This window comes from Stegostoma tigrinum, chromosome 10 (genome assembly GCF_030684315.1).
Source record: "Stegostoma tigrinum isolate sSteTig4 chromosome 10, sSteTig4.hap1, whole genome shotgun sequence".
NCBI lineage: Eukaryota > Metazoa > Chordata > Chondrichthyes > Orectolobiformes > Stegostomatidae > Stegostoma > Stegostoma tigrinum.
Window position 1 is genome coordinate 67,530,434 of NC_081363.1, and position 18,076 is coordinate 67,548,509.

Below are 18,076 nucleotides of genomic sequence, written 5' to 3' on the forward strand. Positions count from 1 at the left end.
TTCTTTTAGGCTGAAGGGCAAGGCCAGGAAAGGAAAAAAATAAAACGCAGAGGTGACTACTACTCAATACGGACGTCCCTGATTGTGGCTGCTTTTAAAAAACTGCTTCCGATCGGTTTAAATATGTGCACTGCAGGAGACCAAGAATTAATCTCATTGGCCAAACAGAGATACAGTCTGGTAATGTTCCAGTTTTCTTCTTGGTTCTATGCCATCCAAATTTTATTTACTCATCATAAGCTTAATTAGTTGTCAGACTCAGCAAGGCTGATGGAATAGCAAACTTGCATCTAATGTGTTTTTTTTCTCAGATTTAGCTTCAATTAATACTCATGACATTAATTACTGATTGTTTTTCTGCTCAAAATCCATATCAAATATTCCTAGGACAGAATGCTTCAATATAGGTTATGATTTCATTTCATCTAAACAGTACCTTGATTTATACTATTAATCCCATTGCTAATTTGAGTGTGGTGCTCTTTTGCCAAGCATGTCTTGTACATTTTTAAACAAAACAGAAGCTGAGACTGATTAGCTATTATTGTTCATTGTTGTGGTGAAGTATCTCTAGATATGGAGGTTAAATCAAAAGGTTTTGGCAATACTCATACCATGTCTTCTTTGAGCTTTCATTTGTACAGTACATAAATTTTTATATTAGCACCGTTTCACAATTATGGGAATGCAGGTTAATAATTTAAAATCTATTTTCATTTTAAACAGTTTTTGAATTCCCTTTAGTTTTGCAATGGAATTATTATGATACAATGTGTTATCTACCAACAGAAAGACACAGATGAAGAAGTTAAAGAATTCCTTGTAAATAACAAGCATTTACAGGATAAGGTAACGTTAACATTTGCATACCTTTTTTAGCTTTGGTTATAGGTGATACCTGTCAACAACTATATTTTGTTTTCAGTTATATTGAAAGGTCACACGTAAAATGTGAGTCAGACTTTAACTTTCAGATTCAATCTCTTCTACGTCTTCCAGTATTTGCTGTTTTTATTCCAGCTTGATTTTGTTTGTTACTTAACCTACTTCATAATAAAGAAGTTGCAATCTGGTATTTAATGTAAACATAACTGCCAATGTCTTCAAAAAAAGGACTTGGGCCCAAAGTCTAGCCTTTTATTTTGTTAGAGTTAGCCCAGGCAATCTCAGATTGGCTGGCTGCTTGGCAGTTCAAATTTTCTTTGGCAATGTGTTGGACTTGCGGTGCATCTACCTAGGTGTATTTTCAACAGGTGGAAGTTGAGTAGAAGTTGGGTGATCAGCTGTTCAACTTCCTACCCACGCTCGATCTCTAATCCATAATACAGAGGGTGAACAATGACCAAAGGGGCAGCCTACCATATATAAATAAAAAATTAAGGGCCAATTGATATTTTAAAAAGCTAAACTCTTTCTGGCATGGGCAGCCAAGTGGGAATGAGCAAGCAATGGCATAAAGAAAGGAGGATATAATAGGGTTGCCCTTTGCACAATGGGGAGTCCCCATCCCCAACTCCTGAAGACACTGTTTCTCTTCTCCTTCTCAAGACTACCCGCCTTAAAAATCTCAGCTCTGACCTCCTCACCCTACCCCTCCCAAAGCTTCCAAATCCCAATAACTTAGATTTACATTAGGTTAGGACCTGTGCTGTCCTCTTCATGGACATGCCTGCAGTACTGGCAGTGACCGTTATTGAGTTAGTGGCGCTGCTGAATCTACTGGTTAAGATTGGCTGGCAGCTCCTCATGGCAGGCCTTCCTCCACAATGAGGGGTGCATTTCACACAATTTGGCAAAATAGCCTGCATGCAGCATGCTATGGCTGCAAGGTCAGCTTTATTCCTGGTCCGTTGGCATGCCCAATGTATCAAGAAAAGGAATTAAATGTGCATTTTCACATAATCAACCTAGATGATGGAAATTTGCTGGTTTCAAAACATCGTGAGCCTACACAAGTAGAGTTTTGAAGCTATGCCCAATGAAATAAGGACAGATTGATGTTCTATTTTATTTGGGTGGAAAATCTATTTCCATCTGACTTGTTTTGCTCCCTTGCCATTGTTATTAATGATTCTTCACTCTCCCATGCAGTCTGATGACCCAGCACTTAAGTGGCAACTTAACCTATATAAAGATATTACCAAGCCAGAAGAGAGGATGGATCCTCAGAAAATTGTTGAGCGTCTGCAAAAGATTTCAGCTGCTATATTCCATTTGGAACAGGTAACTTAGACAAAGCATTTGCAATCATTAAGGAATTAATTACCAAAGAGGGTAATACTATTTAAAAATACAAATGTTAGTCCCTTAGCAAAAATGGAAGTAGTTCTTCTAACTGCAAAGGCAATGCAAGAATGGATCTCTTAATTATATCAGAATCCAACACTCTGGGATAATCACTGAGCTATTATAAAATGGGAAATATTTTTAGTTCTTTAATTATTAAGTCAACTGAAATGTACTCACTTTTAAATCTATGAGATTGAATTTTAGTCACCTCACAAAATCAAAGGTTTTTCCATTGATGTTGTATAAAAATATGCAAATATCCCATCAGGAAGGAACACTGATTTATATGTAGAGGGCTCTACATGCAGTTTGTACTCATTGTCGACCTCATGTATGCTTTTGATAAACTTAGTAACTGGATATATTAAATTCTGTGTTTGCTTAATCTTCACTGTAATAAGGCTACAGAACTGCAATTAACATCTCCAAAAGATTAATACACCCTTGACAGAATAATTGAAAGCAAGACAAGTTTGAAATGACTCATTATTGAACAGATTTAGGGAAAATTACTTATTCATTTGCTGGGGATTTGACAGGATTGTTTTGCTTTAGAGGAAATGGTGTTGGAAATCTTCAGATTTGTGAAGCCAAGTGTTCTGTAGTTCTATTTTCTGTAGTATTGAATGGTATATTTTAAAAATTGTCTAGCACCTGTTGGAAAGATAAGGTAAGTTAATAGATACTGACAATAGAGAGATCTCTGAATATAAATCCACGACATAATTGCCTGGCCAAAGAGCAAAGTACTAGATGTCAAGTTATCCTTTCTGGCTCCTCAAAGCTGCCATAGCTTAAGGTGAGATATATTAGGTACTTAAAAGCTCATAATGAAATTTATATCCAAATGCCTCACTGTTTATGACTAACTTGGCCGTTCATTGCCAATTATGCTTAAGAACTACAGACAATTATGCTTAAGAACTACCGACAAAACATTAGTGTAAATGGACCGGATGAACACGGCAGGCCAAGCAACATCCGAGGAGCAGGAAGGCTAACTTTTCGTGCCTAGACCCTTCTTCAGAAATGGGGGAGGGGAAGGGGTTCTGAAATAAATCGACGGAGAGGGGGATGTGGGTAGAAAATGGATAAAGGAGAAGATAGGTGGAGAGGAGACAGACAGGTCAAAGAGGTGGGGGTGGAACCAGTAAGGGTGAGTGTAGGTAGGGAGGGGATATGTCAGTCCAGGGAGGACGGACAGGTCAAGGGGGTGGAATGTGGTTGATAGATAGGAGATGGGGATGGGGCTTGAGGTGGGAGAAGGGGATAGGTGGGAGGAAGGACAGGTTAGGGAGGCGGGGACAAACTGGGCTGGTTTTGGGATGCGGTAGGGGGAGGAGAGATTTTGAAGCTTGTGAAGTCCACATGAAGTTCACAAGCCTCAAAGTCTCCCCCTACCGTATCCCAAAACCAGCCTAACTCATCCCCACCTCCCTAACCTGTTTTTCCTCTCACCTATCCCCTCCTCCCACCTCAAGCCCCATCCCCATCTCCTATCTACCAACCTCATCCCACCCCCTTGACATGTCCATTGTCGCTGGACTGACCTATCTTCTCCCTACCTCCCCACCTACACTCACTTTTACTGGCTCCATCCCTGCCTCTTGACGTGTCTGTCTCCTCTCCACCTATCTTCTCCTTTATCCATCTTCTATCCGCCTCCCCCTCTCTCCCTATTTATTTCGGAACCCCTTCCCCTCCCCGATTTCTGAAGAATGGCCTAGGCCCAAAATGTCAGCCTTCATGCTCCTAAGATGCTGCTTGGCCTGCTGTGTTCATCCAGCTCTACACCTTGTTATCTCAGATTCTGCAGCATCTGCAGTTCCTATTATCAGTGTAAATGGACCATCCTAAATTTGAAAGCAAACTAAAATTGATATAAATGTGCTTAAACCAAATGTAAACCACGGCAAGGATGTTGTGTTGAGGAGGAAGGAAAACATTTACCATTTACCTCTCTGACAGCTGTTCTCAAGGCTCTTGTGGGCTTTAGAATCAAGACTTGCTCCCATCCTGCATCTAACATGACATCCTTTACTATGGATTTGTGTCATCTGTGGGTCAAACAGCAATGGGACTCTTCAACTGGTCAGATTAAAAACTCTCACTGACATGCACACACACGCGCGCGCACACATGCTGAGTCAAACAGCAGTGGGACTCGTGAACTGAGCGATTATAAAACTCTAACTGAGACACATACAGACTAAACAAAGGACTATTAAACAGAAAATAATGGTTATGTTTAACTGCTAACATACAGAAAGCAAAGTAAAGATGACACAGTAGACACCAGATTAAGGGAAAGAGACAGAAGTATTTTGTTTAAGTACCCAACCTAACATTAATAAACATCGTGTCATGAGGAGATACTTTTGTTTTTAATTTCCAGCCATAACTTGCTATTGCAAATTTAGCAAGTAAGGAATATTGAAACCCAGCAAATTCTTTAAAAAAATTTAGTGAAGTGTCTAAGGCAAGATGCTTCTACGTAAAGCAAACAGCAGAGTGACACACACTGACCAGTGAATTCTGAAGAATAGTGTATTTCTTATTTACCTTAATTCAGTAGTTGGTTTCTATCTTGTTTTTGTATACCGATAATAATAGCAAATCCCTAATTAATTGTTTTTTTCTTTAAAGGTGGAGCAACCATTACGGTCAAAGAAAACAGGGTGGCACAAGTTGTTGTCCAAGCAACGTAAAAGAGCAGTTGTTGCCTGCTTCAGGATGGCACCACTGTATAACCTGCCAAGGTAGAAGTGGTGCTACATGTTCATATATTCAGAAACAAATTAAACTAGCAACTATTTCTCCAATTTTGCCTTTATCATGTGGTCTTGTATTTTAGTTTTCATTTAGGATATACAACTTATCTTTGAAAGCTGGTATTCTGAATATAGCATTTTGTTCCACACTGTTTAACAATCATGCCCAACCATTACTCATATTGTTTTCTCATCTTAAAATTTTCTGTTGTGCTGTGTTCCTCAATCCAAAGTGTAAATAAATGTTCTGCTGCTCTGTGGTTTGGCTAAAGACATGCATCTGCCTTCCTGCGCTCCTATCTTGCAGGAAGACTCATTTCTCCCTGTAGCCTAATACCCCCACCTCAGGTTGGCATGTGAGAAATCACATGCAAGTCCACACCTTAAATATTCATTTTAACTGTGTGATGTATCAAAACTGCATTTATGGTGTTGAAGGGCACTCATAAAGCTAGTCACGATATTATGCCTGTTAACTATAAGTTATATAAAACATCTGTGCACTTGAAAATATAATTAATACAGTAGTTAGAATAATTGAATGGAATGATCAGATGGAGGTCTTTGACAAACATTTATTTATGTACTACTTAAAAATAAAAATATCATAATATATAAAGCCTTAATGCAAAGTAAATATTTATAGCTGCTTTGTCTTAATTTACCCAGTTTAGTGCAGCATCCGACAGAAAACTCTGGGAAAATATCTATGCTTTCAGTTGATCAATGCAAAAAAAATGTATCCCTTTTCTTTAGACACAAAATTAACATTTACTTCCTGAACTCCTATCAACATCTGTGGCTGGAAAAGCTATATAAGAACACTGACTTTGAGAGTCTTATCGTCTATTTGACGGTAAAGTAACAGTTGCTTCATAGGCACAGCTTCTGTCCTTTCAAACACTCCCCTTTACGCATCTCCTGTCTTCAGTTTGTACAATGAGCCTTACAGAATCTGATTGGTCAGTCAGTCAATAAAAAGCCTCTGCAAACCTTGCATCCAAGTGGCAAAGGCAAAAAGCAGTGCAAATATTTAAATGTATAAATAATCTGCACTGCACTTAACTGCTCAAGATCTTGGCACGCCTTTACCACTTTGTAGGCAAAATATAAATGAAAGTTATTGTTGCCATGCCATGTATTTGAAGATGTGTATTGACAATATGTATGAATGTAGATATAATGGACAACAGTAAAACAGATTATGCCAACAACTTTAACCCTGAAGGTGAGTATCAAAATTATTCTGAGATTTTGACAGAAGTGTATTAAGGGATACTTGGTTGAGTCAGTCCCTAAAGACATTATAATTGATTTGTTCAATTGCTTGAATTAGTTGCAATTTAATATGGATTATAATTAAACAAATGTTCTGCGTGGAATTTATGAAAGTTATAACAGTCATAGTAAGAGAAAGTCAGCATATCTCTTTTTTTCTGTCTATTTGAATCCTACTATATTCAACATCTACACCCTAAAAGGCATCAGAAAGTAATTTGCACTTCTAATTGATCTGAGATTATGACACACCATTGACCAATCAGAGAACAGGAGTTGTACAAAGTTCTACTAATGGTTTTTATCTGTTATTTTAAATAATACAGTCTCCCTTAATCTACTAAAAAAAACTGTGTCTCACCTCCTACTCCTCCTGATCTTACTATACCCTCCCGCTTCCTAGGCATCGTGCTGTTAACCTCTTCCTTCAGAGTTATCAGAAATCATGGATAGAGACAGAGGAGTACACATTTGAGGAGAAACTAATTGAGGATTTAGCTGTAAGTACTGGCCTCTTTTGTGACTGGTTTCCAGTTCCAGTACAAGTGGCCATGCTGCATTCTACAAGACATGCTGTTGCCAAGCTAAATAAAATATATACAAATTTTCTCAATATCAGTTATATTAGGCAGGATTGAGGCTGAAAATATTTTGCTGCTGTTTTTCATGGGAAACTGGAATGGGACTTAGCTCTGGTGAATGGCAGGCACTTTCAAGCTTGATGTAAGATGGATTGGCTTTAGCTGTCATCAGCTTGTGTTTGGTGCAGATAATGTATTAAGCAAGCGATCATTAGATGATACTTAACTGCTGCTGTTTTAGCATGTACTATCAAGGCTGCAAATGGATGGAAAGATCTCCCTCTGTTCCTAATTCAGAAACCAGAAACTGTGTGGTGCTTGTATTTGAGCCAGTTAGCTCAAATGGCTGGATGGCTGATTTGTGAAAGAGTGACACCAGCAGTGTGGGTTCATTTCCCACGTTGCCTGAGGTTGCCTTGAAGGATTCTCATTTTCAGCCTCATCTCTCAGCTGAGGTATGGTGACCCCCAGGTTAAACCATTACCAATCATCTCTCTTTCTGTCGTGAGACAGCAGCCGTAAGGTCTGGTAAGACTATGGCAATTTTTACTTTTCTACTCATACCATTTACTTTCTACTTAAAACAAAATTTCTGTTCCAAAATTTATATCTTTTATTGCTCTCCCCTAATTGCCCTGGAAGGCAGTTAAGAGCCAACCACATTTTTGTGGGTTTTCAAGTCACATAAAGGCTGGAATAAGAAAGGATAACAGTTTTTCTTCCCCAAAGGGCTCAGTGAACTAGTTGGGTGTTTACAACAATTGACAATGTTAATTCATGGTCACTATTACCAAGACTTGCTATCAATTCCAGATTTATGTGTTGAAATCTGTCATTCGTATCTGCTGTGGGTGGCATGTGATTTTCATTTTAACGTGGCTGGTTCTTAACTACTGAGTGAAAAGCCCAAGCAGTCCACTAATTAACAATTGGGGATCGGTAACAAATAGTATTGCCACTGATGCCCATGTCCAATGAAAAAATTTTTTAAAAATGAAGATTTTGGACAACTAAACAGTTTCCAGCTTTTTATCGGCTTTAACTAGTAAACAAATATCACTTCTCCCTGAAAGAGGTCATGAGAGTAACCAAACCCTGAAACTGTTGTGAATGTTGATGGTGCAGTATTTCCATTACTTCCCAAACATCATCGAGATGCATTAAATTAAATGAGGGAGAATCCATGGCGCTGAATGTTGACGTGCATTATACAACTGCTGTTGCATGTATTAAATATGTAGTAACAGATTGCCCAAGTACGTTATAAGGCTCTGACTGGCTAAGGTTATATCACTAAATATGACAGAAGTGCAAATATTTTGTCAAATATCCTTTCACAAACATTGTGTAGGAGCCTTGTAACAAGCTTATCATATTTTTGTTGAGTTATGTAGTTTTATAGAATCCCAAATTTATTTGAAATGCACTGTATTTATTGCTAGGCGGTGTTTGCATTTTGTGCTATGGGTTTGCTGAAGTTGAAAGAATAAGGATACAGGTTATTTGTTATTCAAATCTTTTTTTAAGGTTGATTGCTACTTCATTTGTCAATGGCATAACAGAGCAGTTCATATTATGTACTTCGGTAGAGACAAAAAATCTGCAGATGCTGGAATTCGAGGTAGACAAACAGGAGGCTGGAAAAACACAGCGAGCCAGGCAACATCTGGTGAAAAGGACAGGTGGTGTTCCTCAAATTTGCGTTCTGAGTTGCTGAGACACTGGAGGAGGCTGAGGACAGACGTGTTGGAGGGATAGTTGGGGTGGGGAGTTGAAATGGGCACTGACCGCAAGTTTAGGCTGGCCATAGTGGGCTAAGTGAAGATGCTTGGCAAAATGGTCGCCCAGTTCACATTTGGTCTCACTGATGTAGAGAAGACCACATCGGGAGTACCGGATGCAATGCACTAGGTTGGAGGAGATTCCGGTGAATTCTGTTTCTCTTGGGAGGACTGTTTAGGGCCTTGTATGAAGGTGAGAGAGGAGGTGTGTGGACTGGTATTGCATCTTTTACGGTAACAGGAGAAGATATCAGTCAGGTTGAAGTGGTTGCTGGTGAGTGTGGCGCAAGCCATTCCAACCTGTCTGAACATGCAGCACTCCAGTCTCTCCGTAACGATCCCTGTTTCACTACCTAACCTGCTGACAAAGGCAGGGGGCTGTTAGTCTGGAAGATGGACCTCAAGTCGCAGAGGCCAAATGTCATCTCTCCAACACCATGTCTCTCTTAACTGCGACCCCACCATGGCCCATCAAGCCACTGTCTCCCACACAATCCATGACCTCATCACTTCCAGTTACCTCCCCTCCACTACCTCCAGCCTTATAGTCCCCCAGCCCTGCACTGCCCAGTCCTGCCATATTCCCCAAGATCCAAAGCCCAACTACCCCAGCCAACCCATTGTCTGTGCATGTTCCTGCCCCACAGAACTCATCACTTCCTACCTCGACTCCATTCTCTCTTACTTGATCCAGGCTCTTGTCACTTCCACCTGGGACCAAACCACACCATCCACCTCTTTGGAAACTTCCAGTTCCCTGGCCTCCAGCACTTCATCTTTTTTATGGACGTGCAATCCCGATTCATGGCCATATCCCACAAGGACATGTGGTATGAATTAAGAAGTAGCAAATGGAATTATCCTTTTGAAAGGCAGAGAGGGCCAGGGAGTGGAAGATGTTCTGGGTGATAGGGTCCAATTGTAGTTGGTGGAAGTGTTTGAGGATGATATGTTGGATATGGAGGCTAATGGAGTGGAAAGTGGAAAGGCCCTCACTTTTTTCTTCTCCAACAGACCCATCCGGATACCCCCACACCAATACCCACTTCTTAGGACTCGCGGGACTAGCCCTCAACTTGTAACTTTTCCTTCAATTCTTCCCACTTTCTCCAAATGCAGCTATACCTGCCTGTTTGTCTGTTATGTCAAACAGTGTCTCCTCAATATGTACACCAGTATGGTACCCCAACTCTTCCACCGTTACATCGATGACTGCATCGGTGCTGCATCCTGCAGCCAGGGTGAACTGGAACAGTTCATCGACTTCACTAACAACATCCACTGAACCCTCAAATTCACTTGGTCTATCTCAGACACTTACCTCCCCTTTCTTAACCTCCATTTCTGCAACAGTTTACAGACTGACATTTACTGTAAACACACAGACTCCTATAGCTATCAAAGTTACACCTCATCCCACCCTGTATCTTGCAAACACTCCATACAGTTTTCCAAATTCCACCATCTCCACCCCATCTGCTCTGATGAGGAGACGTTCTGTTCCCAAGCATCCCAGATGTCCGTCTTTTTCAAACAATGCTCTTTCTCCCCCTCTGTCATCCAGACGGCCCTTCACTGTGCTTCCTCCATTCCCCACTCCACAGTCCTTAACCACCACCCCCGCTCCAAACAGAATAAAGGCAGGGTCCCCATTGTCCTCACTTCCCACTCCACCAGCCTCCATATCCAACATATCATCCTCAAACACTTCCACCAACTACAATTGGACCCTACCACCCAGAACATCTTCCACTCCCTGCCCTCTCTGCATTCCAAAAGGACCACTCCATTTGCCACTCCTTAGTTCATACCACATTCCCCACCAACCACTCCAACCCACCCACTGCCTTCCACTGTAACTGTAAAAGTTGCAGTACCTGCCCACAGGTCACCTCCCTCGCCTCCATCCAGACCATTCAGCCAGTTCTTCCAGGTGAGATAGAATTTAATCTGCATCTCTTCCAACCTAGTCTATTGCATCCGGTGCTCCCGATGTGGTCTCCTCTATATCAGTCAGTCCAAACATATACTGGGTGATCATTTCGTCAAGCATCTTCACCTGGCTCGTTATGGCCAGCCTAATTTCTCTGTCACTGCCCATTTCAACTCTGCACCCGTTTCCCCACCCCCAACTCCCACTCCAACATCTCCATCCTCGGCATCCTCCATGTTGCAGCAACGCAGCACACAAATTTGAGGAACAACACCTTATCTTTGCTTATTTTAGGTGCAGCACGTTGGCTCAGTGGTTAGCACTGCAGCCTCACAGTGCCAGGGACCCAGGTTCGATTCGAGCCTTGGGCGAATGTCTGTGTGGAGTTTGCGCATTCTCCCCGTGCCTGCGTGGGTTTCCTCTGGGCGATCCGATTTCCTCCCACAGTCCAAAGATGTGCAGGCTAGGTGGTTCAACCATGTTAAATTTCCTGTAGTCTTCAGGGGTGTGTGGGTTATAGGGGAATGGGTCTGGGCGGGATGTGTCGGAGGTGGTGTGAACTTGTTGGGCTGAAGGACCTGTTTTCACACTGTAGGGAATCTAATCTAATCTAATCTAATCTTCGCTCTAAGTACCCTACAGACTGGGGGGCTTATTATTAAATTCTCTAATTTCAAATAACCTTGCCATCCATCCCATGGCTGCCTTTCCAGCCCCACTTCCTCCCTTCCATTCCACCTTCTGGCCCTCACTTCCAGCCACCAACTAGATTCAACCCTCCCATCGACCAACCAGATTGTACCGGCTACCAGTGTCCACCTATCACCACCATACTGCTACCCCCCTCCCCACCCTCATAATCTGCAGCTCCCCCTATCCCCACATTCAGTCCTGAAGAAGGGTAATACCCAGAATGTGACATTTCCTTTCTTCCAGATGCTGCCTGGCTCACTGTTTTCTTCCAGCCTCCTGTTTGTCTACATATTATGCACTGCTTGGTGATGTTTGCATCCTAAAATCAAATCAGCCTACTTTCCTGACTGTTCAAAGATGAAATATTTTGATACAAGATATAAAAGGAAACAAATGCAAGTAATTCGAGTATGTCATAACAGTAGAATTTATTTCTGAAATGTAGATTTTTTTTCTGCTAATTGCAGATAATGACTTCTGCACAGTAGTGTAGCATTTTGTGCCATCCCTCATGTTCGCTGTTGAGAGATGTGTATGCAATTGGCAGGAGGCTGAACGGGGAACACCCATCCCCTTCCTGTCCCCATCCTGATTAAATCTGTTGCACATAGGTCCAGTTAAGGACCTAATTCTACCACAGCTGGTACTGACCCAGAAATAGATAATGTCTAATCATGCAAGGAGCATGACAGGCAAACCCTGGCAGGTTTGTGGCCTTCCAGAGTGATGGCAGGAGAATCCATTGTTCAAAGGCATGCTGATCAGGGTCCTAGCACTGCGAACCTTTGGCTGGGAGGTGGTGGGAGAACAAGTACATTTTGGTGAAATGAAAATAATTTACATAACAGGCAATTAGGCCCGGGCTGCAAATACTGACTTTGCCAGCAAAGCCACGTCCCATGGAAGAATGAAAACAAAAACTAAGAGCTTGGACAGCTATCCACTTTCATACTTTTATCAGTGTTCCTCTGTAGCTAGTTGCTAATTGACACTAAAGAGTTACATAGATTGTTCAGTTTTAATTTTTACATGAAATTAAACCTGGCATGTATAATTAGCAGCTTGGTTTCCACCATTTGGCAGGAGAATTAATCTTCTCCTGATTGATCATTTTTGTCCCACATCCAAGAACTTGGCAATTTAATTTCAGGTCAAGGACTTCTTCTGCCAGTCTAAAGTTCACTGAATTTTGAAGGTCAAAATTGACTGAGCTGTTTTCATATTATTGTAATTTATCTCAAGTATTGTTCCTTACCCATACTATGCTCTTTCATTAATGTTGTCATAGTATGTTTTAAATTAAACTGCTGCTGTGCCATTAATATATGAGCATGACTTTCAAAAAAGGTTTGTTGTTCAAACTAATAAAACATCTTTGGACTCCTGTGACAATGATCTAATATGCTTCATGTGCTAAACTAAAACTAAGAGTGGAGAGAAAATTTGTGGTGCAGGGCCATGTAATTTATTAACTGCCATCTAATTAGGTAAACAGTCTAACTTTTAAACTAATGACTTATGAAGGCATTCAGATGCAAAATGTGATTGTTCTTCTTTTGGACATTCTATAAGACTGTACAACTCACCTTTTAATTACTTGGTCTTGTGTCCATTGATTTAAAACAAGTCTTTAAATGTGCTTAGAAATCTCCTAAAATATCAGAAGAAGAGGAAGAAGTATCTGACAAGAAACCAGATCCACTTCATCAGCTTATACTTCACTTCAGCCGCAGTGCCCTCACTGAACGAAGGTAAAATCAGCATATCCTTGCATTTTTGTGTAAGTTGTTGCTGCCAATCTAATATTCCTTGCTAAATCACTGGGTAAGAATGAAGTAAATGGGGAGTATTCTTTGTTTTGCAGATGTACTAAATCATCAGCCATGTTAGACAAGCCACTGTTGCTCGAGATTGTAAAGGGTTCAAAGCCTTCTGTTCTCTGGATTCCTTTACAAGTTGTTCCAAGACAGTTTAAGCTTACTTGTTGAGGTTCCTAGTTTATTCAGAGCAATACCTTTCCAGCCTTTGTTCCAGAATTGAATGCTGTAAAGCAGAAGAAAACTGTAAACAGTCCAAATCCACATTTTGCAAGCTTTATTTCAAATGATGACACTCTGTAAAATTCATGCTGCACTGATTATAAGCTCCCTATATTTATATTTATATAACCCACACAGCCAATTAACCCTTAATTTACATGTCCATCTCTTTTTCCTTCACTCCATTCAAGCTTAGGCATTCCTTCGGATGACATAAGGTGAAGTCTTGATTGGACACACCTAGATCCAGAAATTCCTCTGAATAAGTGGTGATGCTCACTTGCTAATGGTTCTATTTCAGGTTTTGAACCTGCTTCACGATGTACCCAAACCACTTCAAAAATCTGTGTCACTGGAACAGTTCTTAAGACAAGCAAAGATGTAGACATCTCATCATCATGAGGGTAGAAATGGAGAGATGCTTAAATTTTTATACCAGCTACTGTTGAGATGAAGACAGTTATCACTTTGTACTGAAAGTAGTCTTTATCTTAAACCTTCACATTCATTGCCAGAGTTTATCCTGATCAAAAAACAGAGCAAACCATAGTTGATGGTTGATCAATTAAAAAAAACATTGATCCCAAATTGCATTTTATACAATTGGATTGCTTTTGTCAGGAATTTTAGGTAAACAAAATAAAAATAAAACTTCAGTTCTCCAGATTAAATGCTTTCAAATCACCTTTCGCAGTGCTATTGAAGATGACCCTTTGTACCTCGCATATGCAGACATGATGGCAAAGGTAAGTGAGCTGGAGAATGGTGCAGGGCCAGGCGCAAAGTAATTATTTCCTTTTCCCCTAGGTTTCCCTCTTGAGAGCTATGTTTTGATTTCATGGGCTACCTTTTGGTCTTGGGGCAACCTTTCATTCTCATTAAGCCTTTTATTAGTTGATGCAGTCACACAGTAACATTTCCTTCTGTATTTCTGTTGATATATATGAAATTGGCAGAATTGGAAGCATTCATCAATGTCCTTCATAATTATCTACGCTATTAAATGTAAAGTCACAACACACAAAGAGGACATTAACTTTCTATATGCAACAGTATTCGAATTGGCTCAAGAAAGCGAGCAGAGGTTGGCACAATATTTTTTTCCAAAGGAGCTGACACATTTCGCTATATAAATAAAAGCCAACATCCAGAAAATATCTTCCATAGACTGGTGAGGTCACAGCTTGTAATCCCAAACTAGAATATTTTAAATGGATAGTTACTACCCCTTTTACTGATCTCAGACCTCAACGTCAGATTTGGATTTTAAAATTGTTACAATGTTTGCTGTAATAATATCCACTACACAGTTCCCCATTGATTAGCTCCTGAACAAATGCAGCCTTAGGAGTATCACATTTATTGGAAAGTACTTTGTTATCTCAGTGCCTTCAAGTTTTTTTTTATCATTCCAACCCAGTGTAAATTTGTTGTCAGAATTGAAACTGCTGTCCCTTCTTTGCAGCTGCTTTCTCTCTCCCCTTGCCTTGGCAGCCTGCCTTATGTCTCACTTCACCACCATTACCATCACCACAACTCCTCCTTCAATCCTCCCAGCTCTTGCAGCCTGCATCACTGCCTTTTAAAGTCTCCCTTTCTCTCCCAATCAGACCCTCCCCCGGCTTGATGACCCCTGCTCAGCCAGTACCTATATACATAGCTGCCCACCACTCTTACAACCACAGAGTGGTTTATCCTTGCATCTGCTGCTGAAGGATTCATTAGTTGACCCACAAACAGCAAACATGGGGAGAAAAAAATCTGTGATTGGGGGAGAAGCTTCCTTCCATTTTACTTATAGGGTGACTTCTCTCCAATTGGTTGATGTCAAGTGAATTTTCCAGACAAAATCTGAGGGCTTTTGGAGATTCACCCTCTGTCCTATGTATTTTGAGCATTAGGAAGGGGCAGATCACAGCACTGTGAGCATACTTGTCCCCCTATCTTTGCTTTTGTAGGGTAGAATTGGTGAGGATTGTGAAGGAAATACTTCCTGCTCCTTGCAAATATTAGTCTATGAAAACATTAGGTGAGGCAGTGGCCGAACAGTATTATCATTAGACTATTAAACTTTGTCAACACCCACCACAGCAGATGGTAGAATTTGAATTCAATAAAAATCTGGAATTGAGAGTCTTATAATGACCGGGAATCTATTGTTGATTGTTGGAAAAAACCATCTGGTTCACTAATGTCCTTTAGGGAGGGAAATCTGTCATCCTTACCTGGTCTGGCCTACATGTGATTCCAGACCGGGCAATGTAGGTGACTCTTAAGGCCTCTTGGCAATCAGGAATGGGCAATAAATGCTAGCCAGTGATGTCGTCATCCTTCGAAATTAATTTTAAAAAATCACAATGCTTAACAAAAATGCTGGGTAAATCTCGATTATAAGAAAAGACCATGTGAGCCTAACACTTTCATGTCTGGTTCAATAATTAGAGCTGCCAAGTTGCTGAGGAAGAGGAGGAAGACGAAGAAAAAGAAAAATCCTTTGAAGTAAGTTGATTAAAGAAAAGTTTCAAAACTGGAGCTTAACTTTATGCTTTCCAGAATAAATTGAATAAAATGGCATTCCATCGTCGTGAGGCTACTAATAGACATCTTGGACTCAAACCCAGAGCTTCTAGGACAGAAGCATGCTACCTGCTGCATCTCCTCTAAGCTACCTATCTCTGTAGTTACACTGACTTTTTATGCAAAGCATTTATTAGAAAAAAAAGTGAAGGAATTGAATTCAGATTTTTCCATAAAATATCACCTGTCACTTTTTAATATTAATCAGTTTGTGAAATTAATATGTTATATAACACATACATAGACATAACTAACTGCCTATATCAGCTGTTGTACAATTTCTTTTTCCACCTGGACCCAAGTAATGAACTTTTAAATTCCCACCTCCAGATCTTTGTTTTTTTTGTGAAACCCACAGTTATATGAACCTAGGATTCTCTCTCTTTACAGTTCCAGTTCAATTTGTAATGGACCAGAATCGTACCCCCTCAAAATATTTTAAGAAGGTAGTCTAGGGCCTTAACTTTTTTTCTTAGTTTTAAAGGAGAATGTGAAGTGCCATATTCCAAATGCAATGCAACAGGTCAAACTACTTGATGTTAAGCAAAACACATTTTGTTTAAACACCATAGTTAAAAATACAATCAAAATGAGAGGAACTTAGATTAACTTGACTCTATTGGAAAACTTAACCGAATAACAGATAATTAGTAATTATTACTAATTAACTGCTCGAATATAGTAACATCCCATAAATGAACTCCTGGGCAAAAAGGTAAAATCAGACACAGATTCTCACATGGAGTTCTCCAATCTAGCGGGAAAAAATAGTCGAGAAAATTCAGGGAGAGTAGCAGCTCAGAGACTTTTAGAAAAGCTTCCAATTCTGTTGAGAACTCAACAACTTTTGTTGCTACTGATAAACCAAAACCCAGAAATCCTAATCTGTGAGAGCTGGTCACATCCTTTCAGGGCTTTTAACAGAAAACACAAAGGCTTTTTAGCTGTTTACTCAACTTAACTAGCCAACTCGGCACCCCTGCCCTACAGCCTGTCTACAAGTGAAAGGTCAAAATAACCTCACAGCATTGTCTCAAGTCACTACTTATTGAGATAAATATTCACTTCCACTGATAGTGAAATGAGGTGACATCAGATTAGCTTACATGCTATAGGAAGTTCCCACTGATACACTTCTCCTGATTAATGAGTATGTTAAAGTTACTGGAATTGAAAATTTGAGAAGTGTGTACTTCAGCAGATAGTTAGATGTCACCCCATTTATACTATTTCCAAAATAGTTGAATTGCTCCACATTTCCTTGTGCACAGTTCTGCTCTGAACAATATCATGTGCATTATGGTCCCAAACTGCAGCAGAAAATGGAAAAGGTTCCAATTGAAGATAAAGATTTGCTAACTATTTTATATTTTATTGGTTGCAATAAAAGTGATGCTGCAGAATTATTTGAAAAATAGTGTTCTTCAAACTTTCTTTTACAAAAATAAAACAAGTTATCAATTTAGTGTTGTATTGTCAAATGCAGCTCATTAACAGTTTTCATGTCCTCCCATTCCATGTTGCCCTGACCACTTCTGTGGCTGGAATGGGATGATTAAAAGACTCCAAAATGCCTGTTGAGCTCCTGAAACATTTTTTGGTTTGGCAATTGTCATTTAGAGGAGCTGCCTGAAGGGATTTGGTTCCTTATGCTTTGATGCAATACGTGTGAATGTATTGATTGTGGGTGGCATGGTGGCTCAGTGGCTACCACTGCTGCCTCACAGTGCCAGGGATCCAGGTTTGATTCCAGCCATGGGTGACTGCCTGTGTGGAGTTTGCATGTTCTCCTTGTGTCTGTTATTTTTTTCTCTGGGTTCTCCGGTTTCGGCCCACAGTCCAAAGATGTGCAGGTTAGGTGGATTGGCCATGCTAAATTGCCCGTAAGTTCCAGAAATGTACAGGCTAGGTGGATTAGCCAAGGGAGATGCAGGGTTACAGGGTTAAGGTAGGGGGTTGCGAGTATGGTCTGAATGGGATGCTCTTCGGAGTGTTGGTGTCGGCATCATGGGCTGAATATTCTGCTTCCACACTGGAGGGTTTTTTGTTTTTACATTTTTCCTCAGCACTTGTTTCAGATAGAAGAAAGGTCTGACAGGCATTGTGAAAATCCCTTTTTATTTCATATCTAAAT

At 40.3% G+C, this 18,076-nt stretch overlaps 1 protein-coding gene across 4 annotated transcripts in view; it reads left to right on the forward strand.

Annotated features, from left to right (window-relative positions):
• ryr3 (ryanodine receptor 3) overlaps positions 1-18,076 on the forward strand; it is a 369,427-nt gene that overhangs the window by 290,921 nt on the left and 60,430 nt on the right. For 2 of the 4 annotated variants that reach the window (XM_059649213.1, XM_059649216.1), the window contains 8 exons: positions 10-180; positions 790-849; positions 2,092-2,223; positions 4,936-5,048; positions 6,742-6,838; positions 12,971-13,077; positions 14,060-14,111; positions 15,808-15,864. In XM_059649213.1, the coding sequence (XP_059505196.1) occupies positions 10-180; positions 790-849; positions 2,092-2,223; positions 4,936-5,048; positions 6,742-6,838; positions 12,971-13,077; positions 14,060-14,111; positions 15,808-15,864 (789 nt within the window). Of the gene's footprint in view, positions 1-9; positions 181-789; positions 850-2,091; positions 2,224-4,935; positions 5,049-5,816; positions 5,917-6,741; positions 6,839-12,970; positions 13,078-14,059; positions 14,112-15,807; positions 15,865-18,076 lie in introns of all 4 variants that reach the window. The other 2 variants (XM_059649214.1, XM_059649215.1) reach the window with 1 other exon arrangement.